The 25,657-nt window shown below is 51.9% G+C and overlaps 1 protein-coding gene across 1 annotated transcript in view; it reads left to right on the plus strand.

Moving 5' to 3' along the window:
• The window catches only part of Dscaml1 (DS cell adhesion molecule like 1), a 232,804-nt gene that overhangs the window by 199,745 nt on the left and 7,402 nt on the right, over window positions 1-25,657 (plus strand). The window contains exons 15-27 of the mRNA XM_090319324.1: window positions 2,127-2,294; window positions 3,067-3,137; window positions 7,454-7,694; window positions 11,012-11,158; window positions 11,931-12,086; window positions 16,527-16,666; window positions 21,632-21,785; window positions 23,316-23,433; window positions 23,708-23,768; window positions 23,974-24,085; window positions 24,139-24,237; window positions 24,731-24,919; window positions 25,292-25,579. Coding sequence (XP_090175450.1) covers window positions 2,127-2,294; window positions 3,067-3,137; window positions 7,454-7,694; window positions 11,012-11,158; window positions 11,931-12,086; window positions 16,527-16,666; window positions 21,632-21,785; window positions 23,316-23,433; window positions 23,708-23,768; window positions 23,974-24,085; window positions 24,139-24,237; window positions 24,731-24,919; window positions 25,292-25,579 — 1,944 coding nt within the window. The remainder of the gene's footprint in view (window positions 1-2,126; window positions 2,295-3,066; window positions 3,138-7,453; window positions 7,695-11,011; window positions 11,159-11,930; window positions 12,087-16,526; window positions 16,667-21,631; window positions 21,786-23,315; window positions 23,434-23,707; window positions 23,769-23,973; window positions 24,086-24,138; window positions 24,238-24,730; window positions 24,920-25,291; window positions 25,580-25,657) is intronic.

Raw genomic sequence — 25,657 nt, forward strand, 5'->3', positions numbered from 1 at the left:
ACACACACACACACACACACACACACACGTGTGCTAGTATGGAGGCTTAAACTCAGGGAATGGGTGCTATTCCTGAGCTTTTTCACTACAGGCTGGAGCTCTGCCACTGGAGCCACACAGCTCCACTTGTAGCTTTTTGGTGTTAACTGAACCTAAGCCTCATGGACTTTCCTGCCTGAGCTGGCTTCAGACCCTGATCCTCAAATCTCAGCCTCCTGAGTAGCTAGGTTTACAGGTGTGAGCCACCATGCCCAGCTCAGAGCCTTGCCTTAAGGCTCCAAGAGAAAAGAGTAGTTTAAGAGAAGAGGAGAAGGGCAGGCATTGAACCTACTGTGAAATGGTTTGATGCCCTAGAGGCCACCTACCTGGATATATCATAGGAGGTGCGGAAATAAGTGGTGAATATTTAAATCATCCATCAGAATCCCTGGCACCTCACAGGTGCCTGGAAATGTCAGTGCCTCTGCTCCTTGGCCCCTTTGATTTCAGACACATCCCAGGAGGCTCCTCCCTCTGCCTGCACTCATCAAAAATGGATGAGTTCTGATCCCTCTCCCTCTCCCATAAACATGGACAAATCAGCTAAGATGTGTGAGCTGGCACCAGCTCTCAGGATGCCACAAACAGAAGTGAGCACCTGCGCCACACGGCTAGTTTGTTCCCCCCCCCCCCCCGCCCAACACCAAAGAGATGTCCACAGCGGATAGATGTCCATAGCCTGCAGTTTCTGGTTTTACCTGGCAACCATAGAGTGACTCTGAGTGGCTGGCAGGAGCGTGTATACACACAAAGAAAATTATGTGTTTCTGGGCCCCAGCAGCCTGACATCTTGTTCCTTTGGCTCATGGCACCAGATAATTGAACCTCTGATGGGAGCTGGGCTGGTGCCTTTCACAGATGCTAAGTCTGCATGGCAGAGTGGGGTTTGTAAAAGCAGGAAGACCTCAGAGAAGCTAGGCTCACATCTGAGGATCACAGTTCAAAGCCAGCCTGGGCAGGAAAGTCCATGAAAGTCATCTCCAATTAGTCACCAAAAAGCCAGAGGTGCATCTGTGGCTGAAGTGGTAGAGCACTAAAAAGGCTAAGGGACAGTGCTTAGGCCCAGAATTCAAGTCCAAGTACTGGCATACGCACACACACATACACATCGGTTAACCAGAATTTGGAGAAATAGGATTTTCTTTAAAAAGATACATCCTCTTCAAAACTAGCCTAGAGTTGTTAGGCTTTCTTTCCCGTGTAAGGAATTAAACTAGATAATTTTCTTCGGGACACTCTTCTATTGGGTAAAAGGCATAAAAAATGAGATTGACTAGTGACATCCATACCTACCTAGGGAAGATTTTTTAAGCACAACTAGCAACTTGGAGCATCAAAAAAAAAAAGAAAGAAAAGAAAAGAAAAGAAAAGGCATCTGCTAATGATTCTGTGCTGGAAGGGCACAGCTCAGCCCTGACGGTCACACTGCTTCCCATTTGGCTTCAGAGCCCCACCCCCACCCACCCATAGAGGCGCAGCGTTGTTCTTTATATTGAATGAGTGGGCTGGCTCACCAGAGATGCAGGTTGTTTGCAATTCCAGTATCCCTGAGCGGCATTTCCCTAGCATTTTCCATGTTCTGCATTTCATTGAACAAGAGCCCTGGAATGGACCGCCCGTCCCTCGTGTTCAGGCTCACTCTCGATCTGAAAGGCTCAGAGCCTTTTCCCTTTTCCTGCTGGTGTGGAAAAGGGGAACACGGTACTGAGAGGAGCAGGGAGCGGGGCCCTGGCCAGCAGCTTGGCAAAGCCTGTCCACTCCTTAGCTCATGAGCTGACCAGTGGCAGAGGCAAGCCTGGGTTTGCCCAAGCCTCAGGTTCATGGGGCAGACCCCTCATGCCCACCAAGGAGTTGTCAGAGCCTTGTCTCTGCCGGCTGTGTGAAATAACCCTGCCATCTTGGGCATCCAAGCTGAAATTGAGATTCTGGAGCATGTTTGCTGGTGCTTTGAATTGGGAGGGGGGGAATCTGGGGTTGGAGGTGTGGCTCAGGGAGCAGAGCACCAACCAATAAGCAAAAGCATCAGATGCCGAGTTCAAGTTCTGGTCTCGGGCCAATGAAACAGGGGCGGGGGATCTTCTCTCCAGATTCCTGGGACTTCAAGCAGTCCACACGCAACATATCCCCCACCATCAACCAGGCCAATATCGTGGACTTGCACCCAGCCTCCGTGTACAGCATCCGCATGTACTCTTTCAACAAGATCGGCCGCAGCGAGCCCAGCAAGGAACTCACCATCAGCACAGAAGAGGCAGGTGAGTGCCTGGCTCTGCCTCCCCAGCCTGGGACCTGGGACTCGGGCGCCCACTAGGGGCCTGCGCCTGCCTTGCACATCAGCAATGGCTTTGTGGCAACAAGAGAGAAATTCTGAGAGCTCTCACAGATTGTGTTTCTGTCTGGCCCTGGACAGTTGGGAGCTGTTTAGATTAGGGCAGAGGATTGGTTTTGGGGTTTGGGGTTTTTTTTAAATACTTTTCCAGATAGAGCTCTCTCTATGGCCTTTAAATCACAGATTTTGGTGGTGGTGTTGTTTTGCTTTGTGTGTGTCCAATCTGGAATTCAAACTTAGAGCCTGAGCACTCTCCTTTAGCTTTTTCACACAAGACTGGCACTCTACCACTTTACTGTTCTACTTCCAGCTTCTTTTGTGCCCAGGCTGGCTTTGAACCCTGACCTTTAGATCTCAGCTTCCTGAATAGCGAGGGTTCCAGGTGTGAGCCCTCCAGGGCCCCACAGTCACAGATTTTTAATTAAAAAAAAATTCAGACAGGTTTTCACTTGCTTTTCTTTTACTTGTTATTATGAAACAAAGTAATACAGGAATTTAGAGAAACACCTACTGCAATTTTTTTAAGCGATCAGGAAGTGAGAAAGCAGAACCACCAATGGCGATGAGTCCAATGCCAATGTGGGGGCCTCAAGCACTGGCTCCGCTCACAGCCTCAGCAGCCTGTGGGGAAGGCAGTAAGGTCACAGACTCTGTCCTCTGCCCATACCTAACTCACTGTTGCCTAATCTGTACCCCAGCTCCTGATGGGCCCCCCATGGATGTCACCCTGCAGCCAGTCACCTCCCAGAGCATCCAAGTGACCTGGAAGGTAAGTGAGGCGCCATCTTGCCTCCTCCCCCAGCCCTTCAGGATGCAAGTCCCCGGGGGCTCTCAACTCAGTAGTTCCACACGCCTATGCCTGCTTTCCTCACTAAACATAGTGAGGGTGAAGCTTTTCAAAGAAAAGGAGGCCAAAGGATAGATTTCTCCTCCAGCCCTCTCACCCCTCCACCTGCCGTCTGCGGGGAGGCTGTGCCTGGGGCCCGGGGATGGACAGTACCAAGGGGTAAGAGAGTCTTTCTGCCACATCCTTCAACCCAGGAGCTATAAAACACTTAGATTTGACTCTGTGCAGGGTTCCTCCTTTAAAATTATCGGGATGAAATCAGGATTCTTTTTAATACTTAGAAGGATTAAATACCCTTCCCTGTGGCATTATGGGAGCTACAGAGAAAAGACAAGGCAGTCAGTCTGTGCTCCTGCCATTTCTAAGGGGCTGAGACCTGAGAGGTCTCAGGATTGGTTGAAGTATCTGTCACTCAAGTAAGCCCTCTAAGTGGAGACTTCTACATAGACCAAGAGAAGAGTAGCGCTAAGAAATGCTTTCCTGGGGTGTCCTGACCCTGTTATGTGTCCCGCCCCCATGAGTGGAAATGACCTCCTCTGGCTTCCAACAAGCTTGTCTGCTCCCAGGAGGTGGCCAGAGAAGGCCATGGGTGAAGAGACAGGTGACTTATCTAGTGTTAAGGTAGAGACGTAGAATTTAAACCTACACAGTCCGGAGCCCTAGCTCTGTCTCCACCACAGCCCACTACCTAGTGCTCCAAACAGATGGATTCCCTTCTTGGTGCCTTTTCTTTTTTGCCAGTCTTGAGGTCCTGAGGGCCTCGATGCTATCCCAGAGCTGCTTCTGCTCAAGGCTAGGCACTCTACCACTTGAGCTACAGCATCACTTCTAGCCTTTTCAGAGCAGTTTACTGGAGATAAGAGTCTCACAGACTTTTCCACTTGCATCTCAGCCTCATGAGTAGCTAGGTTTATAGGTGTGAGCCACGGGCACCAGGCTCTTAGAGACCATTCTTGTTCTCTCTGGTGCAGCGTCATCTCAACTGTGGGCCTTAGATAAGGCCCACAAGAAGTAAATCTTCACAAGAAGTAAGTCATCCAGGGTCATTGTCAAGACAAATCCGTAACTGGAAAAGCCAAAGGGCATTAGCTCTCCTGAGCTCTTAAAGTGGGTGGACTTGACTATGGATATGTGCTCAGACACACACACACACACAGAGTCATGGCCTAGTTCCTCCCATCCCCAGGGAAATGGCTGGGTGGAGTGAGGGCCTGGACAGCTGGGCCTTTTGGGGCCCCTAGAACATCCCCATTTGCTAGGACAGAAGCTGAGGGAGTTGGGCGGCAAAGGGCTGTGTGGGAGTTGGAGGACAGGGAATGAGCAACTGTGTCAAACAGAGACATTTGCCACAAAGCTCTGACCCAGAGGTCGATAAAAATTTAGAACCAAATTTATTTCTCCAAAGTCTCATAATGAAAAAGAAAATTGATTAGAAAGTTAGAACTTCAGAATGAACCAGCTGGTCAATAAATTTTGGGACTGACTTCTCAAGGGAATTTTTTTAACGCTGTGAAACAGATTAATGAAAAATAAAGATTCACTTGAAAGATAAGTCACTTCGTTTTAAGACTCTTTCCACAAGATGGATACCACCTGCTTTATGACATAAATTTGCAATCCATCCTATTGATTTCTTAATGCTTCAGAGAAATATTGTTAAGATTGATTTAAATCCTGAATGTATGTGTATGGGGGAGGGGAAGAGAAGGGGAAGAAGTAGAGAAAGGAAAGAGAGAGGGAAGGAGGGAGGGAGGGAAGACTTGTCAAGATTTACTTAACTATGTGAACATATGGATATACATATGAACATGTACATGGATACAAATACACATATACATGCATGTATCAGAGTGAGTCTGGGGCCTCTCTAGGCCTCTGGTGTGCTCATGTATACAGTCTCTATCATCATGCCAATGGCTCCAAATCGCACATTTGCTTGATACCACAAAATGATGTTTGAATCATTATAAACAAATGTTTATCTGTATGAATATGTGGACAGGCAACGTGTACTCATGGGAAGATGAGGAGATCAGGCTCTGGAAAATGGTGGGTGGGTGTGTGTGTGAGAGACAGAGAGAGAGAGGGAGAGGGAGAGAGAGAGAGAGAGAGAGAGAGAGAGAGAGAGAGAGAGAGAGAGAGAGAGAGAGAGAGAGAGAGAGAGAGCGCGCCATGCACATAGGTGCCAGTACGAAAGCTTGAACTTAAGGCCTCTTGCTTTTGCTTGGCTTTTGTACACAAGGCTGGCGCTCTACCCCTTCAGCCACACCTCCATTTCCGGCTTTCTGGTGGTTCCTTGGAGATAAGAGTCTCACACACTGTGCTTCCCCAGGCTGGCTTTGAACTGTGATCCTTAGATCTCAACCTCCTGAGTAGCTAGGTTTATAGGTGTAATTGCGGGCACTGGATTTGGAAGGAGTGTTTGTGTCCCTAATAAATCCTTGAGTGTGAGGAGCGAGGAGACAGGTGTATGCAGACAGAACGCCCCATGCAGAAGGTCATTCACTTCTAGCCTAGCACACTGGCCTGTCCAAGTATAGAGAGAAACGTTATTCAAGCAATAACCGAAAGCCAAAGCAATTAACACACACACACACACACACACACACACACACACACACACACACACACACCTATTTAGTGGGTTCAAAACTATTATGTTAAATTAAAAACTTCATTTTATTGAGTTAACAGTGAGCTTAAAACTGCAGCTCATTTAAAACATTCATTGAATTAAAAAAAAAACAGTGGGGCTGTTTTACTAACTTAATTGTTTTGAGCTCACTTTTTTTTTTAGTACCATAAAAAGTGGGCCTTTAAATTAACTTAATTGTCTTTATAATCCGATTCTTGCTACTTGTACGCACAGGAGAAGGGGGGCTGCTCTGTCTCACTTCCCAGATGTACAGGCCCTGTGGTTAAAGAACCCACTTCTCCTTGTGGCTGTACATGTGTCTAGCTGTGGGCACATGCAGGAGGTGTCTGGACGTGTTTATTCCCAGTCCCAGACAGGAGAAGATATGTTGACGTGGTGGGTCACGTACAGCGAGCATGCAGGCGTTGACATTTTCTCTCAGGACATCAGTGTGTGCGGATTGTGTGAGGCTGACTTTGTATCACAATGCGAGCCAGTGGTGCGCATGCCGTCTCAACCTCAGACTGCGGCTGCTGGAATTTCCTCTGTTTACCCGGCCCTCTCGTATCACCCTTCCTTCCCATCAGTCCCTTCCGATCTGCAGAGGCGCTACAGGCCGGACACGGAGATTTGTAATCCCAGCTGTGCAAGGTGTGAAATAGGAGGACTGAAGTTCAAGGCCAGACCTGGACTGACAACAATAATAGTAATAATCAAATCTCATCTTAACAAGCAAGCCAGATGTGTTGGCTCAGCCCTGTAAACTACCTACAGGGATGAGTTGGGAAAATAAGGATTCAAGGCTGGCCCTGGCACAGACATGAGATTATATGAAAAGCAAGCTAAAAAGTAAGAAGGACTGGGGGCATGGCTCAAGTGATGGAGTGATTTTCTATCAAGCATGAGTTTAAACACCAGTGGTGTCAAAAAAAAAAAAAAGTTCAGTTTCACACTAGTAAGCACAGCAATGGACAGCCACCCCACAGGCCTTTTGTTCATCCCAGGCTGGCTCTGTGTCCATGAAACAAGTCCCCTCCTCCCTTGCACACCTCCATGTTTCTGTCTTTGTGAATTTGCTTGTTTGAAAAGCTTCTGCGAGCGGAGCTGCGCTGCGTCTGTCCTGTGGGGACTGGCTTGTTCCTGACGTCTTCGAGGTCCTTCCATCTACTTCATTCACAATTTCATTCCTTCCTTGACCAACTAATATTCCTCAGAATGCATACACCACATTGCTTTTGTCTGTTCTTGGTCACTTGGGCTAAGTTCCCCTTTGGCGATTGTGAATAACGCTGCTGTGGACCCGGGGGGAGGAGGAGGAGCTGACACCCGGCTTTCGGTTCTCTGAGGTTTCTATCAAGAGGTCAGATCGCATGGTCGTTTGAACTGGCTCGGTCATTTGTCATTTCCACCAGTGATGTCTTCGGTTCCAGCCCTCCCAGGCCCCTGAGCCAGGCCACATTCTATCCCTCCCCACTCACTTATGCATTCCGTGGGCATCTTTGGAGCACTGGGCACCGAGGCAGGACTTGACTTGACCTTGGTTTGCTGGGCATCCCCTCAGCATGTCACTGCGTCTCCGTCTGTTCCTCCCCGCTGCTCACAGGCCCCCAAGAAGGAGCTGCAGAACGGCGTCATCCGGGGTTACCAGATCGGCTACCGGGAAAACAGTCCTGGCAGCAACGGGCAGTACAGTATCGTGGAGATGAAGGCCACGGGTGACAGCGAGGTCTACACGCTGGACAACCTCAAGAAGTTTGCCCAGTACGGGGTGGTGGTCCAGGCCTTCAATCGGGCCGGCACGGGCCCCTCATCCAGCGAGATCAACGCCACCACCCTGGAGGACGGTGAGAGCAGCCAGGGGTGGGGAAGGGCGAGGACGTGCTTGGCATCCAGGCCAGGCAGAGCCAGGGTGGGCAGCCAGGCCGTGTGGGCCTTCCTGGGCTTCTCTTGGCCTGGTAGGTGACCCAGGCCCTGACCCTCGGGGGAGGCTTCTTCCATTCAGCATGCCGGGTCTGTACGCCCTGCCTCTCCACGCTTGGGTTCTGCCTCCACTCTACCTGTGGGCCATCAACCCAGCTGACACCTGCTTCCTCACCTGTCCCTCCATCCCTGCACCCTTCCCTTCCTCTCAGAGTACTCTGCCCTTTCTCTGACCTCTCTACCTCCTGTACATCATTTCTCTTCCCTCAGAGCTTCTTGGGAAATGGGTAGAAGCCAAGGTACCCTCATCTCTCTAGGTTGGCTCTACCCTCCCCCAATCTGTTTTAAAGACCTGAGACTACAGAACTAAGTTCCAACACCCACCTGGAGAGTATTTATAACCCTAATTGTAAAACTTAATTCTTGGATGACAAGAGAGGATTCCACAGCCCAGCTTGGATGAAAGGGCCGGGGGTTTTCTGGGGAGGGGGAGGAACGTGCCTGCTGCCCACAGAGACAGAAAACCAGCTGCGACTTGAGCCTACACTAGATCAGGACAGGAGACATGGCGTCATTCCTGCCACCAGAGATGATGCCAGGTTGGTCATGGCTCCCCAAAAGAGAAGGGAAAAAAGCAGCAAAATGTCCTTTGGAGATATGTTCTTGATGTCAAACCAGAGTCTGAGAGTGACCGTCTGAGGTCTGAGCATGCTCAGTCATCCCAGCACAGGATTAGGTTCAGTGCCTGGCACTGCAGCAGTTGAGAGCCTGTCCTGGGCCTGAGCAGCAGTTTGACTTCCTCCTCTTCTAGAGATGCAGCCCCTTAACCAGGGGAGTAAGGACTGAAGTTCCCACGCTCACACAAGCTCGCCCCGCACTCTCAAATCTGGACTACTGCTTGCAGGCTTCTGGAAGTTTTCAAACGTCCCAATATCCACACTCCAGCCTCAGAGATTTTTGTTTCTCCAGTTACAGCTCTAGATCAGAAGCTGGGCTTTGGGACTGGGCAGATTTCAGTCCTCCCAGGATGCTGGCCACCTGCAGAAAAGGGGGAGGAAAGAGAGGAAAGGCAGCACACTGCAGAGGGGTACAGAGAGCCCCAGGGAGGAGGCCATGCTGCAGCCCACCACGCACCCCTCCACAGGAGTGCTGACCATAAGCCTAACGTGTCTAGGCAAATGCATTGTCACCACCTAGTACAGCAGCGTTCATCAAACTAGATGGCTGGGCCCAGCCCCTGCTGTGGAAAGCTGTGAGCAGCTGTGAGCATTGGGCCAGGAATGTGCATTCCTCCTCATTCCCAGCAAGCTGCTGCTGCTGCTGCTCCAAAGAGCACCTTTGAGGACCACGGATACTAGCACGGCACAGGCAGCTCACGCCTGCCATCCCAGCTACTCAGGAGGCTGAGATGTGAGGAACGAGGGTCAGAGCCAGCCAGGGCACTAAAGACCATGGGACTCATATCTCCAATTCATCACCAGAAAACCAGAAGTGGCATTGTGGCTCAAGGGGTAGGGTGGTAGCCTTGAGCTGAAGAGCTTAGGGACAGTGTCCAGGCCCAGAGTTCAAGCCCCATGAATGACTAAAAACAGAAAGAAAGAAAAGAAAAAGTCCATGAGATTCTTATCTTCAATTAGCCAGCAAAAATAAATAAATAAAAGCCACAAGTAGAGCTGTGGCTTAAGTGGTAGAACATTAACCTTGAACAAAAAAGCTAAGGGACAGTGCCCAGGCCTTTAGTTCACGCCCAAGACTGGCACGATAAATAAATAAACCAGGAGAATCACAGCCACATTTGCATCCATGAGGGGTAGCCAGCGTTCTCAGAGGTTAAAAGACCCGTCCAGAATCACTTACCTAGTAAAAAGCAGAGCCCTGGTCAAAATCCAGGCCTGACCCTGAGTCCCGTCCTCTTTCTGCTTCACCCCGGTTCTCCTGTGCTTGGGAGCCAGAGGGCCGGCATCCACCAGGATCCTCTTCTCCAACCCAGCCCACCCAGACTAACCCTAAGCCCCAGCCCCTACACACTGCCAGCCGCTGCTGCGGGTCGACCTCCACCCCCCGAGCCAGCGCGGCCCTGGGATTTCAGACAGGGACTGTGCAACGTGGGCTGCGGAGGCCTTTTCCAAACAAAGGAGGAGCAAAGAGGGAAGAAAGTTCCCCACAGCATTTGCTCAGCAGTTTTTCATACTTAATTAAGGCCCTCGTTAGCCTGTCAGGTCCTGATCGTTTCCTGGCAATATTAGCGCTCCTCCTGGGGTATTCGAGGGCCCCTGCCTTAGCAAGAGTGTCTTTTCCATAATTATATTACCTTCATTTTGTTCGAACGGGCGATCTGTATTAGTTTATTACACTGGGTCCCTAATTACATGGTGCTTATATTTTTACACCTAAGTAATATGAAACAATAATCATTCTCAAAGAGGATCGTTAGGATGATGTATTATCATTTAAATGCTCATAAAAATTAGACTTGCCTCTTGTGGGGCAATAGGATATAATTACCTTCCCTCCAAGCCTTTGCCTCTTTTCTCCCAATCACAGCAGAGCAGACTCCCCCTGTCCCTCTGTCCCTGGCTTCGTGGAAGCCAGCAAAAAGGGCCATGCAAGGTCCCCGGGGGCTGGTTCTCTTGTGACAGGAAGGCCATCTGTCCCCTAGCCATCCAGGGGACAGGGGCCTTAGAACACAGAGTTCTCTGGAAGAGAGGGTGGAGCCCAGGAGAGCCACCAGTCCTGACCTCACAGTGGCTTTCCAGCGGCCCGGCATTAGTGATGGTCATGTATAGAGTCAAGACAGGAGTCCTAGAAATGCTGCAGGGCTCAGGGAACGTTTCTCTCCATGCCAGAGTTCACTGAGATCCCTTCCCATTTGCCTAGCACACAGACACAGGAGTCCCTGGGGCCAAACTTGGGCTGAGACCCAGGGTCAGTGGACGATGGGGTAGACAGTGCTCCAATGAGATGCTAACTGGGCCGGCTTGGTCTTCCAGGCCTGCAGTGTTCAGCAGGTGCAACCCCTAGACAAGGGGAGCAATGAGGGGTTCCCAGGCCTGTGCTAGGGTCTGTCTCCTTCCAGAGCTCAGAGAAGAAGTAGCTAAGACCATAAAGACTTGGGAAAGGAGGCGTGGCTCGTGTCACTGAGTCACAAGGCCCCCTTTCTTGTCTACCTGGCTCTGCACCGAGCTGTCACACACATCCCTCACTAACTGGAAGGATGCTTGGCTCTCGCCTGCCCATGCAGTACCCAGCCAGCCCCCCGAGAACGTCCGGGCCCTGTCCATCACGTCTGACGTGGCTGTCATCTCCTGGTCAGAGCCTCCCCGCAGCACTCTCAATGGCGTCCTCAAAGGGTATCGGGTCATCTTCTGGTCGCTCTACGTGGATGGGGGTGAGTCTGCCGCGATGGAGGCGCAGGGCCAACATCTGCTCACAGGCCGGGTTAGAACTGAGTGACTCTGGAGCATGTCCACGGGTCCCCCCTTCCTATCCGTGGAGACCACGTGTGGGGGGGGCGGAGATGTACTATAAGGGAGCCTTTTGGGGCACAAGAGGCACGTGTGTTCTCCTAGTGTAACCGTATATGTAAGGACTCCATGGTCACATCAAGCAAGGCCCCCACAGCTGGGTGCAGCTGGCACAGTCAAATAAAGCAACCAGAGAGTGTCACGAGGAGCAGGAAGGAGGGTGGGCACTGGAACTGGCACCTGTCCAGAGCTGACACCCGCTAGTCTTGAAGAAGGGAGACAGGAAGTGAGGCTCCCAGAACCCCGCTTGAGCCCTGCAGGCAGCAGGTGCAGCCTGTGGAGGTGGACAGCCCAGATCCTGCCAGGTGCAAGGCAGAATAAGAGGGAGAATCGGCCAGTGGAGAAGGCCCGGTTCCATAGCCAGCCTCTGTGGGGTCATCCCTACCCAGAGAGGCCCCGGCAAGGGGACATGCCTTAGGAGGACATGGCGAGATGGACAGAGGCTAAAGAGTCACTGTCAAGTTGAAGCTGGTACAAAGTCCACTAGCCAGGCTCACACGACGGGACCACTTCAGACCGAGAGATGGTCTTGAGGTCTTCCCAGCCTCACGGAGCCAATGTCAAAGCCCAGACTGGCGGAGGGGGCCATGACACAGCCACGCTGCTGCCATGCTCAGCGGCTTCTCCTCTCTGCAGAGTGGGGTGAGATGCAGAACATCACCACGACACGAGAGAGGGTGGAGCTGCGGGGCATGGAGAAGTTCACCAACTACAGCGTCCAGGTGCTGGCCTACACGCAGGCCGGGGACGGGGTCCGCAGCAGCGTGCTCTACATCCAGACCAAGGAGGACGGTGAGTGCCCGCTCACCACCTGCCACCCCGGAACCAGCAACCCCGGAGCCCCCCGGCTCGCCTCCCAACCCCACCTCAGGCACCAGGGAAGAGCAGGGCGCCGTCCTCACCTCTGTCCCTTTGAGCCCCCAAAGGGTGGCTCAGAGGACTCAGGTCCTGCTTCAGAGGACATGACTGACCACAGCACATGGTGAAGTGCTCTCAGACAATGCATAAATGAACAAACAACTGCCCAGTTCCCCAAAGCCCCTGCTTTCTTAAAACAATCCTCCACTCCCCAGGCCCCTCCTCTTGCCCTTGCCCACGTGAGGGGCTTGGCATTCACCCCACAGAGCCTCCGCAAAGGCCACACCTTCACCCAGAAAGAAGGGGAAGAGGATTCGATTCCATCTGAAGCTGTGAGCCAAGGCCCTTCCTCAAAAGTGGGGAAGGGGGGAGGGCAAACCAGGCACAGTGGCTCACGCCTGTAATCCTAGCTACTCAGGAGGCTGAGATCTGAGGATGGAGGTTCAAAGCCAGGCACTAAAGACTGTGAGACTCTTATCTCCAATTAACCAGAAGAAAACCAAAAGTTGCCCTGTGGCTCAGGGGGTAGAGCACTAGCCTTGAGCTGAAGAGCTCAGGGACAGTACCCAGGCCCAGAGTTCAAGCCCCATGAAGAACAAACAAAAAAAAAGGGAGGGGGACAGAATTTGAAGAAAAACAGATGTAGGTGGGCAAACCTAAGAGTAGTATGCCAGATTTAAGGGCTAGGAAAGTGAGTGCTAGCTGGGGGCCGAGTCGACCCAGTGGGGGAAAGGGTCAGATGAAGAGCTGGACTTCCAACAGGGCTCAGAGCTGCCCAATCCCCGGGAACCAAAGTAGAAAGGCAACATTGTGTAGGACTGGCAGGCAACTCTGGACTCCTGCTTCAAGCCGTTCATCTTCTGCCCCATCTCTCAGCCCAGAGCTCAGTTGTCACTTAGCTGAATGTGCTGGGCCAGGGGCTTTCCTCTAAGAAGAGTTGGCTATCCCACAGTGAGCATTTAAAGGGTGGCCATAGTTGGCATTATGGCTTCCTTCTTAGTCTCCATTTCTTCAAGGACTGTGGAGACTGACAGTCTGTGTCCTGTCCACACAAGTTGGCAGACAGTACTGAAAGGGTTGGAAGCACTGAAAAAGAGCAACTCAGTCTGGACATTGCTCATGGGGAGAAACTGTTCTACTCAGTGCTCGGTGACTAGACCAGCTCTCTTCCCAGGTTAACCTGCCCTCCCTTAACCCCCGCCCCTTAAGCCCTGAGCTGTTCAACATTTACCAACCTGCCTGCCCTACTTTTCCTGTCATTAATCCCCCATCCAGGCTTTCTAGGGCAACTCCAGGCAGAGCCACCTGCTCTGGGGTAGTCGATAAGTTGGGATGCTCCCCAAGTCTGGTCCTACACCACACCTCAGGGCCACATAACACAGGCACCTCCCTGGCCTCTAGGAAGGAAGGACTGGGGTCCTTAGACTTCTTGCCTCCTAATTTGTCAAGGCCACTTATTTAACTAACCAGGGCAAAGTCCCAGAGGGAGGTGCAGGGGTCTAAGACTACCATCCATCCCTCCACCCAGAGCCCCTACAGAGCCATGCACACAGCAGGAGCCGGCCCCACAGAGCACTGCCCCACCTTCAGGGGAGCCCCATCATGAGAGGGAGCTCATTCCACAGAAGAGCCGCCCAGCCCTGTGGTTGACTATCAAGTCACTTCATCTCCACGCTCCAGTTTTCCCAGGATAAAACGAAGAGCGTGCTGCCTTGTGAAGCTACAAGAAGCAGCCTATCTGGAAAATTCCTTCTAAGATGTAACAGAAGGCCTGACTGAAACGAAGAGGAAAGCAGTCTATGAGCACATTTATTACCACAGGGAACACGAAGCCCTGAGGAGGAGAGCTCCAAGATTGGCTCAGCCAGTGGCTCCCATCTTTCTGTCCTCGTCAACATGGCAGCTGTGCACCACGATTTCAAAATGGCCACCACCCCCAGCATCCCAGGAGAAGAAGCACAGTTAGAGAGAATGAAAGAGCCGGTCAGTCCCTTCCTGTCAACAGGCCTTTCTGGGGAATGAAAGAAAGCTTTTCCAGAAACCCCCTCAACGGGTTTACATGCATTTCCTGTTGGCCCACCTTTTGCTAGGCTAAGCATCGACAAGGCAATAGACTTAAGATGATCAGTGTTATCATTATCAAAATGGACTTATGACCAACTTACACCAAGGCTGACCCACCCTCTAATGTAGGTGGACAGAGATGAAGTTGGGGGGACAGAGTAGAGGTGGGGGGCCTGGAACTGGAGCAAAGGAGAGGTTCCATTTGCAAGGAACTGGAGGGTGAGCAGTCTGCTGTGCTGGACTCTACCATTTGCAGTTGAAGTCGTCACAGTCAGCATTCAATCGGTATGGGACACATGCAAGCCCATAGCCCCATTTCAACCCCCTCTCTCTGATTCCTGCTGTCACAATTGTACTTTTTTTTCTGAGCAAGGGACCTCAAGAAATTAAGAAAAAAAGATAAAGTACCAACCTAGAAATTCAAATTCATTTGCTAAGTGCAGATATCTTGGTCTGTACTTAGTTTCAGGCTGGCTTGGCTACACTCAGTTCTTGAGCTACAAAACCATTCTGTCCACTTCTCACATTCCCTGTGGAGCCGCTCTCCCCTAGGTAGGTTTGTTGAACTCTACAGGCATGGCTGAGAGGCTACACAGTGCTGGACAAGAAGTGGCAGCCAGGGCCTGCTGCGCTGGGGTTGAGGGTCTGTTGTGGTGGTAAATCACCCTCTGAGCTGAGACCACGAGCAACATTTACTACAAGAATTATAAAAAATGGACCAAACTACACCTCCCAGCTCTGACTCATGCCAGGCCCGGAACTTGGACTGAAGTGACCCCAGACTGTACTGCTTGCTAGCACTCAAGTTCTGATGCCCATCAGAAGCAAATATGAATTTTCTCTTTAGGAAGATGATGTCATTGGAAGTCTCAGATCATTTTATAAGCAATTTGGCAAATGCTGTGTCTAGCACACAAAAATGGAGATGTGAGCAAAAGCCATCAAGGGAAAGAAAAATGAAAAAGAACAGACCCACAAGAGCTCCAAATTTAAAAAGATAAAGCATGCCCTTTATAATAATTATGCTTGACAAGATTGAAAAGTTCAGAGAAACTGTCATGTGGAAAATATTTTTTAAAAACTAATAGCCTAAATTAAGAATGCAGAAGATGAGCCAGGCATAGTGGTACGTACTTAGGATCCCAGCACACAGGAAACTGAGCCAAGAGGACTATGAGTTCAAGAACAACCTAGACTACATAGTGGGACCCTGTCTTGAAAAAAAGAAAGAGGAAGGAAGGAAGGAAGAAAAGAAGGAAGGAAGGCAAAAATGAAAGGGAAAGGAAAGGAGAACGAAGGGAGGAAAAGAAGGAAGAAAGAAGGGAGGCAGGGAAAGAAAGAACTCAGTTGATAAGTTTAATAAGACATTAGATATAACTGAAGAGGTAATCGTGATTGGGAAGATAAATCAAAAGAAAATATCCAAGTAAAGCATGAAAAGATTAATAAAAATAAAAAAGAGTAGGTAAGAGATAGAGAAGTGATCATTCAACTTTAATATGTATACAGATCACTTGAGAATCATGTTAAGATTCAGATGGTGGCTGTGTGGGTTTCAGGTAGAATCTGAGTTTTGTAGTTTTGTATTTCTATGCATGCTCCCACCACTGGTGAAATAAACAAATCTGACTATTGAGGACATGGAGGGTGCAGAGAGAAGGAATCCAAGAGGAAAAAGAGAACAGGAAAGTGATAAAAGTTCTGAAAAAAATTAAAAGCTGATCAAAGATCAAGCCCCAGAGTCTAAGAAATTCTAATCCTGTAGATAGCAAGTCCACCATATTATGAGAGAGAGAGAGAGAGAGAGAGAGAGAGAGAGAGAGAGAGAGAGAGAACACTTTTATGATAATTATGTTTGACAAGATTGAAAGGTGGTAGAAAAAATAAACATACCATGCAAACTGTGTAAAACTGGAACATTAATATCCAATATAGGGCTGGAGTCATAGCTTAGTGGTCAAGTCCCTTCCTAGCAAGTACAGGGCCCTGAGTTCCAAATCCCAGTTCTGAGCATATCATGTGTGTACATGCACATGCATGTGTGTATGTACATGCAAAGAATTTTAAGACTCTTTGCTAAGCAAATAATTCTACATTTGTATGCATAACTTCAAACTATATAAAAATAAGGCAAACATAGTGGTTCACACCTACAATCCCAGCTCTAAGGTGACTGAGGCAAGAGGAATATGAGTTTCAGACTAGCACGCCGTTCAGGACAAGTTCCCGGCTCATCTGTCTGGCTCCTCCTCTCCACTTGCCACTTCCTTCTTCCTTTCTCAAGACTGACCTGCCTTTCTCCCTGCTCAGTTCCAGGCCCCCCAGCTGGCATCAAAGCTGTCCCTTCTTCAGCCAGCAGTGTGGTGGTGTCTTGGCTTCCTCCCACCAAGCCCAATGGGGTGATCCGCAAGTACACCATCTTCTGCTCCAGCCCGGGGTCTGGCCAGCCAGTAAGTGGAGCTCTGGAACAATCGGTATGGGGGCGGAGAGGGGAGGACAGGAGAGAAGACCCTGCAGGGAAGCTATGGGTTCATACCAAACCCTGGGGCTGCTGGTGTCTGTGTTTCTGCTTGGAATGGGAGAATGGGCAGCGGGCCTGACCTCAGTCAGGGTCAAAGCTCCTCTGCACAGCCTCAGAGGCCCCTGTCAGTGACGGAGAGAGGTGAGCTTTTTGCTGCAAGGGGTGCTGCCCTGAAAGGGCTCCTTTGACCTCCTGGACTGGGCCCTCTTGAGCTCTTTCTGAGTGGCCCGTCCAGCATGGGCGGGCCAGCCCTCCCTAGCGAGGCCATGATCTCTCCCTCCCCAGCGGGGAAGCTCACAGTGTCAGTCCAGAGCAGAGGATGAGACATGATGACACACACACACCCAAACCAGAGACCCTCTGGTGTCCCTCCTCGCCTCGACCCGCCCCCTTGCCTGTGAATCATCTTCTCATTGCTGTGTGTGGCTAGAGGCCATTCACTCACACGTGGGCCTCATTTTGTGCTCCAGTTGCTCAGCCACATGCGGCTTCCTGTTCAGGTATTTGCACACCGCACTCCTCGGAACATTCCTAGGCTGTCTCTCCGTGTTCCCGTGTTCTCGCTGGGTCTCAGCGCCTAGAGACGTTCACTGGAACCTCTCGCCCCTGCTCGTGCCGGCGAAATGTGCCCCCACCCCTGGAGATTAGGATCCAGTTGTTATGCACCTGCAGACCCCTGGCATTTCCCAATCAGTGTTTTCAGCCATGTCTTTTACCTCGCTCTCTTCTCTCCCCTCTCTCAAGCCACACATGCTCACAGGGTTTGGATTCTTTTCTCCACCCCCCCCCCCACTGCTACTGTTCAAGATTCGGTGTTTTAGTGTGACATTTGGATGCTTTTTGCACTGTTCATATATAGCTTTTTACATAACATGCCAATGCACACTACTGATGTATAATACACAAAATATCCTTTAAAACAGTAATGGTTTCTTAGGACAAGTTTCTCCCCACTGCCAGGTGCCCGCTGTACTTTCCACTCCCTCACCCCTGGTGAGGGTTCTTCGGCCAAGTGCATGCCCCACAGCCATTCGCTGCCCTCCTCTTCCTCGCTGATCTCTGCAGCCTGGCAGGTCAGGGACAGCACTTCATCTCCTGATCCCCAGCTGTGGGGCAGTATGCCAGGAATATCATGGTTGCTGATACATGTTTGATGAGTGAAGTCTTTCAAAGAGACTGGTGCCCAGGTGCCTCATTAGCTCGGGCTTCAGGATGCCCTTTTGATTGGCTGGAGATCTTCTGCCTGCCTCCAGAGCACAGCTCCTGGCTCCCACTATTTTCTCTTGCTTATGAGGACCCTGGACCTGTGACAAATACCTAAGGTCATCAACCTTAGAAGAGGAAGAAGGTGGAGGAAGTGGAGATGTGGCTCAAATGGTAGGCTTGACCAAAAGGCCAAACAAGATCATGAAGACCTGAGTTCAAGCCCCAGCACTGGCATAAACAAAGATGGTTTATTTTGGCTCACAGTTTCAGTCCATGATTGACTGGCTGCAAAGCCTTTGAGCCTGGGATGAGGCAGCACATCCAGGTGGGAAGCGCGTGGTAGAGCGAGATGCTCTCCTCGTGGTAGCTGGGAGGCCAAAGGAGAGAAGGCCAGTCTGGGTGACATGAAGACTTTGTCTCAAACAGCAGAGGCAGGGACGGGTGCTGGTGACTCACACCAATAATCCTAGCCACTTAGAAGGCTGAGGATCAGAGTTCATAGCCAGCCTGAGTAGGAAAGTCTATGAGATTTTATCTTCAATTAATCACCAAAAAATGGAAAGTGGAGCTGTGAATGGCACAGCACTAGCTTTGAGCATTGGAAAAAAAAAAAAAAAAAAAAAAAAAAGCTCAGGGCCAGCGCCACCCAGGTCCTGAGCTGAAGCCCCAAAACCAGCACCAGAAAAAAATAATGATGATAAATTAAAAAAGCAGAGTGGGGCAAGGGTTTCCCCCTTCAAGGCCACATCTCCAGTGGCCTAACTTTCCTCCACCAGGCCCTTCTGTTAAAACACACTTTTGGTTGGTAGTACAAGGGTGATGAACTCGGGACCTGAGCTTGCTCTGCAGGCACTCTACCACCTGGGCCATGCCTCTGTCCCTTTCCTTTATTTTTTAAGATTGTGATACTATGTATATCTTCCATGTAGATGAGAATATGGGTACATATCACAACACACAGACTGTTGATATAGGATCTCATTTTTTCCCCTGGGCTGGCCCTAAAATGTGATCCTTCTCATTTCTGCTTCCTGGGATGTTACAGGTGTGAACCACTGCACCCAGCTAGAACACGATCTCAAACGGTCATCTCTACACGATCCGTTTAACAAATATCATAATCGTGTACAGACTAAATAATGTATACGTCCGTTTTTGCCCTCATCAATGATGCTCCGTTCAATGTCTTTACAAAAGTAATCATGTACTTATCATATACTTCCATAGGCATTTTCTAGGAATGCCCAGATCACAGAGTGAATGTTTTCAAGGTTCTTGTAGAGATTTAGATTGTCTTCAAACGTTGACTCCAGTTTATGTTTCCACAAGGACGCGTCTACCGTGTAGATGCTCGTGGCATGGCACAGACCATCACATGCTTCTGTTTATCTATTCTGAGTTTAGGTGTGTTTGGTTCATTCTGATTGCTAATGCTTTTTCTTACGGATTTGTAAGTGCTTTTTACATATGAAAAAATAGCCATTCTCTAGCACATGAATTGAAAGTATTTGCCAGTTCACTTCTTGCCTTTCTGCTCCTAATACGACATAGTATTTCTTCTCAAAGGAGCTGAATTGATCATTTCCACGTGTGATTCTTGCCTTTATTTTAATGATTAGAAGACATAGAAATATTTACCTATCATTTCTTCTTTCAAAATTTGCCTTTTCCTTTTATGCCTTTGATCTACTGGGACTTAATTAGTTGGAAGTGATTTCAAGAGATGTCTAGGAAGTCTACATGAAAGGATCTAGGTCAGATGCTGACGTCGTCAAGGGGACAGCAAGTGTCCCTGTCCCGAGTCAGTGCCAGGGTTCACTCACTCCGGTCCACACAAGCGCACAAGCTTTCTTCACATGTACAGGAACATGCTGTCTGCACGCGTGTGCATGCACACGTGTGCGCGCACACACACACACACACACACACACACACACACACACACACACGCTTCTGTCCTCATGAACAACAAGCCCAAAGAACATATTCTGGCTACAAAGCACACGCACCTGGGCCTCCTGCTGCCTCACAGTCACCCCCGGCGCTGGCAAAGCTGGCCTTCTCCCCAGCCCACAGACAAGAACACTGAGACCCAAGGAACACGGGTGACACTGGAGGCCACACTCACAGGCGGTGTCGGAGCCACTGCACCTGCCAGACCTTGTGCCCAGATGGGAACCACGCACTGGACACACCAGCCCCTGGCTTGCAGCTTGAAAGGTTTCCTAACTCAACTCCCAGGGCACAAGATGGCTCTGTGCCTGTCCCCCAGCAGGCCTTGGATTTGGGTTAGGCCTGCCCCGTCATTGGGGGAGGCTGGAGGCAGAGTCTGCCTGGAAAAAGGGGGAGATTCTGGGTGTATTGGCGGAGGAGGGGCCTGCCCGCTCCTTAATATTTCCCTGCAGATGGCCTAGGGCCAAAAGCGATGTTTTTTTTCTCTCATTACAAATGAACAGACTTCTCCGTCCTCCCCCACCCCCGTACCCACACACAGGGCACAAAAATATCCCTCCATGACCCCGTATCTGCCTGGAGGACTGTCCCTCTGCACGTGCGTGCAGCTCTGCGTCCCGCTGCATGTGGACATGTGTGTGAGATCCTGTTGCTACAGAGATAACTCATTATTAGCTCCCTCTGGCCTCAGGGCCCCCCATCTGTTCTAGGGGATGTCCCCCCTCTCCTTGGACTTCCGCTGCCCTGATTTCAAAGAGACCCTGGTGCTCTCCTCCCCTCCCTTCCCCACAGCTTGCCAAAAAAATAAAATAAAATAAAATGAGAGCCAGCCCCATCCACCCGTGCCAGGGAAGAGGCTGACAGGAGGGCTGCAAGCCAGCGCTTATCAAAAGCTCCTGCTCAAATTCATTTCAATATCTGAGCCTCTGGTTTCCAAGGCAACATAATCTTTTCATCAAAGCAACTGGTAAAAAACCACTGGGATCTGATATTGTTTTGTTGGCAACTTGTCAAAGCTGTCATTTGGTTAAAAAAATTTATAGATTTATGTAACCTACAAATATATATGGTGATCTATACCACTAATAATCATTAATAAAGTGCTGTCTAGTAAAGCTAGCATGGTTCCCATGCCCATCCCTGCTTCCCATAGGACGAAGGAAGGAAGGAAAGAAGGAAGGAAGGAAGGAAGGAAGGAAGGAAGGAAGGAAGGAAGGAAGGAAGGAAGGAAGGGGAGAGAAGGGGAGAGGAGGGAAGGGAAAGGAAGACGATAATTAGCCTGAGAGGTGACTAAGAAAGGGGAGCCATCTACAACCCTAATAAGACAAAGGCAATAATTGAGCTTCTCAGCTTTTTTCTGGGTTTTTGTGGGACCTTTTGTCCCCCATTCTTCATTCTGTGTCCCTCACTGCTCCCTCAAAACGCGGCACTCCCTGATTTGAAGCTACCACTGCCAGAGTCTGGATCCCTCAGGGAAATCAACTGAGGGTGGCCTCTGCCACGCCACCAACAGGACAGTCTGTCCACTCCCATAGGCTGAGCCCAGCAAAGCTCCATCCACCAACAGCTTCAAAATTGGAAAGACCACACTGAACAGAACCCTGCCTCCCACCCGTGCCATCTCCCCATCTTCCCAGCCCTGGGCACTGAGGACAGGGGCAGCCGTCGGCCTCCCTGACGGCCCTCCCAGAGGGCCTGCCCGCTGCCTCTTAGCTTGGCTTTGCCTGTCCTGCAGGCTCCCAGCGAGTATGAGACGAGCCCAGAGCAGCTCTTCTATCGGATCGCCCATCTGAACCGTGGGCAGCAGTATCTGCTATGGGTGGCCGCCGTCACCTCAGCGGGCCGGGGGAACAGCAGCGAGAAGGTCACCATCGAGCCTGCCGGCAAAGGTAAGCAAGCTAGAGCTGGGGCAGAAGCTTCCAGACGCTTTCCCAAGTTCCAGCTCTTCCAAAATCAGGCTTCTGTGTCCCACAATGTGTCTGTGCCCTGGCTGCCAGAGCCAGTGCCACGACGCCCTCCTGTCCCCACCAACACTGGGCCTCTGCTGCCCTCTGACTCGAGGAACACTGCATAGCAGCCTGCAACAACTCCGTGCCAGTTCCTGCACCCGGCTCCTGATAGCTAGAAAGGGGGTGTCACCCTCTCTCCCTACCCAAAGCCAAGCCTCTGTCTCAGTGCTGTTGTGCAGAGGCGCTGTGGCAGCTCTGCAGACATTGCACCCGAGTTCTGTGCGTCAGCCGACTCTGGAGTGAAATAAGGCCATTCGGAGGTGGGCCCGTCACTCTCTGACCTGCATTCCAGGGTGGCACGTGATGATGGCTCTGAAGCCCCAAGCGGTAGTGGGCAGGTCTCCTGTCCCCAAGCCAGGGCCTCTCTCCACTGGCCTCAGTGCTTCCTTCCACCCCGTCCTCCACTCCTGGGGGAGAATGAGCCTAGAGCCCACATTCCTCTTCAGATGGCCTGGCGAGCAGGGGACAGCAGGGGGCTGGGGACGTGGGCTCTTGGTAGACATCTGGGCCCTTTCCCTGAGCATGAAATCCAACACATTTCTACAAGGCATTGTCCTTCCACAACTGCATGTGCACACACACACACACACACACACACACACACAGAAACTGTGCAAGTACCCACATACATACATACACACATTTCTATACACACCACACACACGCAGATGCCCAAACACACAGAGGTTTGCAGATCCAGGTGCTCTGAACCTGACCCCTCCTTGGGAGCCATCTTCACTCAGGCCCCTCTGCCCCACCACCTCTCCAGCCATCAAGCATCCCCAACTGCCTGGAACAAGGGCCTCAGGCCTTCCTGGCCCTGGACCAGTGCCAGCGCCCTGGCACTGCCCCCACACTTTCCTTCCACCAAGGATGGCCGGGGGGCATCTGGCCCTGAGGTTCAGTTCCTCCTCATCAGGCCTGTCACTGTGGCCACTGCTTCGTCTGCAGAGCCCCCCTTCCTCCTCCGTGCAGGAGGATGGCGCCAGGCTTCTGTCGCTCCTGGTAATCTGCCTAACTCCATGGCTCTCAACTCAGTATCCAGTCCCCGCCTCTTTCCTGTGCTCCAGGCCAACTCCGCCCTGGCTGCCCTGCACTGGGGCCTAAAGGGCCCTCAGCCTCTCCTGCCTGCCATGTCCCCATTCCAGTGCCTGGCCTCTGGCAAAGTTGCTGCCACCACTGAGATGGCCCCAAGTCCTGGGAACCATTTCACTTCCCTTGTCTCTTCCAAATCAGTCTCTGGGTTCTTGTCCTGAGCCCCTAACCTGCATCTCGTGTCACGCAGCATGTAATGTGTCCCTCAGGACTACCTCCACTGTGGCCTGGGTGATAAACCTAGGGGACCCCAAGAAAGCAATCCCCAGTATTAAAGGATACAAGTGGGGTGGCCCTCATCCTCTCTCCCTGCAGCTCCAGCAAAGATCACCTCCTTCGGAGGCACCGTGACAACACCCTGGATGAGAGACGTCCGCTTACCTTGCAATTCGGTGGGAGACCCGGCGCCTGCTGTGAAGTGGACGAAGGACAGGTGTGTTCTGGGTCTCCTGAGGGCTCCAGAGGAGAGGAGAGGAGTCCAGGCGGCTTCCTGTTCTCACAGCAGGCTGGCCTCCCTCCCCACCCCCACCCCTGGCTGGAGTCAAGGGTCTCTCTTCCCCGAGTGAGTGAAGAAATCAGGGGTGGTATCTTGGGGTACCCTGTAAGCCACCTTCTGCCCCCCAGCTCTGTTTGCTTCCACACGGAGGGAGGGAGCCGGCATAAGGGGTGCTTGCCATAATACCCCCTGCCCACCCCCTGCCCGACAGTGAGGACTCAGCCATCCCCATGTCCCTGGACGGCCACCGGCTCATCCACCCCAGAGAGAGGGCAGATTTCTGATGCACCACACAGAAATAGTCGAACACTCTGGCTATACACCTGCAGGGACAGCGCAGATCCCGGCGGCTCATGACATCATTGTCAACTTCTGGAGGATGCCAGGGTACAAGGAGTGCCCTGCCTGGGCGGGACAGGGCCGATCCCTCCTCACCTCGAGTGGACTGCCCCTGTTGGCCCCTGGGGATCCAGTCAGGTGATGGATGAAGCTGAAGTTGGAGACAGGGGGAGGCGGGGCTGGTCCGGGGTGGAAGCTGTGTTTCGGGAGAGCCTACACCCCCCCAGCAACCTAGGGTCAGCACCCCCCTGTAGGGGTTACCTAACCCTTGGTGCTGGGGGGGTGTCGGCTCTCCCACCACAGTACCCCCGGACCAGCCCCGCCTCACTGTCTCCAAAACTTCAGCTTCATCCATCACCCTGACCTGGATCCCAGGGGACAACGGGGGCAGCTCCATCCGAGGTGAGGAGGGAAGGCCCCAGGTCCCACCAGGCAGGGCACTCCTTGTCCCCCTGGAATCTCCAGGAAATGACCACAAGAGATTCATGTGCCTAGGATCTGCGCTGTCCACTGCTGCTTGTTAGCTGGGTGCATCAGAAATCTGCCCTCTCTCTGGGGTGGGGTCAGAATCTGCTTGTGCAGCAAGGCACAGGAGATGCTGCAGACATGGCTGGTCAGAGCCTCTGGACCCCTTTTGCCCCCGGGGGAGGAGCAAGGTCTAAGCAAAATCTCTCCTAAGCCTTACCTATGTTCACACTAGAGCTGAGCTGAGCGTGGGGAGATTCACGTAGGCTGGACCCCAAGTCTTCTTGCTTTGCACCTGATTGGCCCATGCCCCTCCCGAAGACCAAAGGGCTCTGCCCCTGCCTGTGACCTCACCCTCATGGTACCCCGGGGTGTCCAGGCTGGGCCCTGCTGCCCTGCCTGCCCACCTGAACCCAGTCCCTCCGGGCAGGCTTCGTACTGCAGTACTCAGAGGACAACAGCGAGGAGTGGAAGGACGTGCTTATCAGCTCCGGCGAGCGGTCCTTCAAGCTGGACAGCCTCAAGTGCGGCACATGGTACAAGGTCAAGTTGGCTGCCAAGAACAGCGTGGGCTCGGGACGCATCAGCGAGATCATCGAGGCCAAGACTCATGGGAGGGGTGAGGCTGGCTCCCACAAGCCAGGGAGTCCCAGTGGGGAGCTGGGTGGAGGGTGGCAGTCCGGGGCACCAGAGGGGGCCTCAGCCTCCTCTCCATCCCTAGAGCACATAAATGACAGAATCATTGTCCCCAGGGGAAACTGTACGTGCTTCCCCACCCAGGGGGACACAGGTGACGCCCTCCTCCACCTCCCCTCTCCCCTATCTCTCATCCTCTCCCCCTGCTCATTTCCTCCCCACCTGTACCAATTGCTGATCTCGGCCCCCCACCCCTGCAGGCCCAGCTGCCCCAGGGGAATCCTGTGCAGCCAGGACAGTCGCTCCCTCCCCTCTGGAGCCCTCTAACCTCTCTCTTCCCCCTCTCACCCCCCAGAGCCATCCTTCAGCAAAGACCAACACCTCTTCACCCACATCAATTCCACACACGCTCGGCTTCACCTGCAGGGCTGGAACAACGGGGGCTGCCCCATCACAGCCATCCTGCTGGAGTACCGGCCCAAGGGCGCCTGGGCCTGGCAGGGCCTCCGGGCCAACAGTTCTGCAGAGGTGTTCCTCACCGAACTGCGTGAGGCCACCTGGTATGAGCTCCGCATGAGGGCCTGCAACAGCGCAGGCTGCAGCAACGAGACAGCCCAGTTTGCCACCCTGGACTACGATGGCAGTGAGTTGGGAAGGGGGCAGGGAGGAGGCAGGAATGCAGAAGGGCAAGAAGCAGTAGATGTACAGCAGGCACGTCAGT

The sequence above is a fragment of the Megascapheus bottae genome, chromosome 27 (assembly GCF_031878675.1).
Source record: "Megascapheus bottae isolate mThoBot1 chromosome 27, mThoBot2.hap1, whole genome shotgun sequence".
Classification (NCBI taxonomy): domain Eukaryota; kingdom Metazoa; phylum Chordata; class Mammalia; order Rodentia; family Geomyidae; genus Megascapheus; species Megascapheus bottae.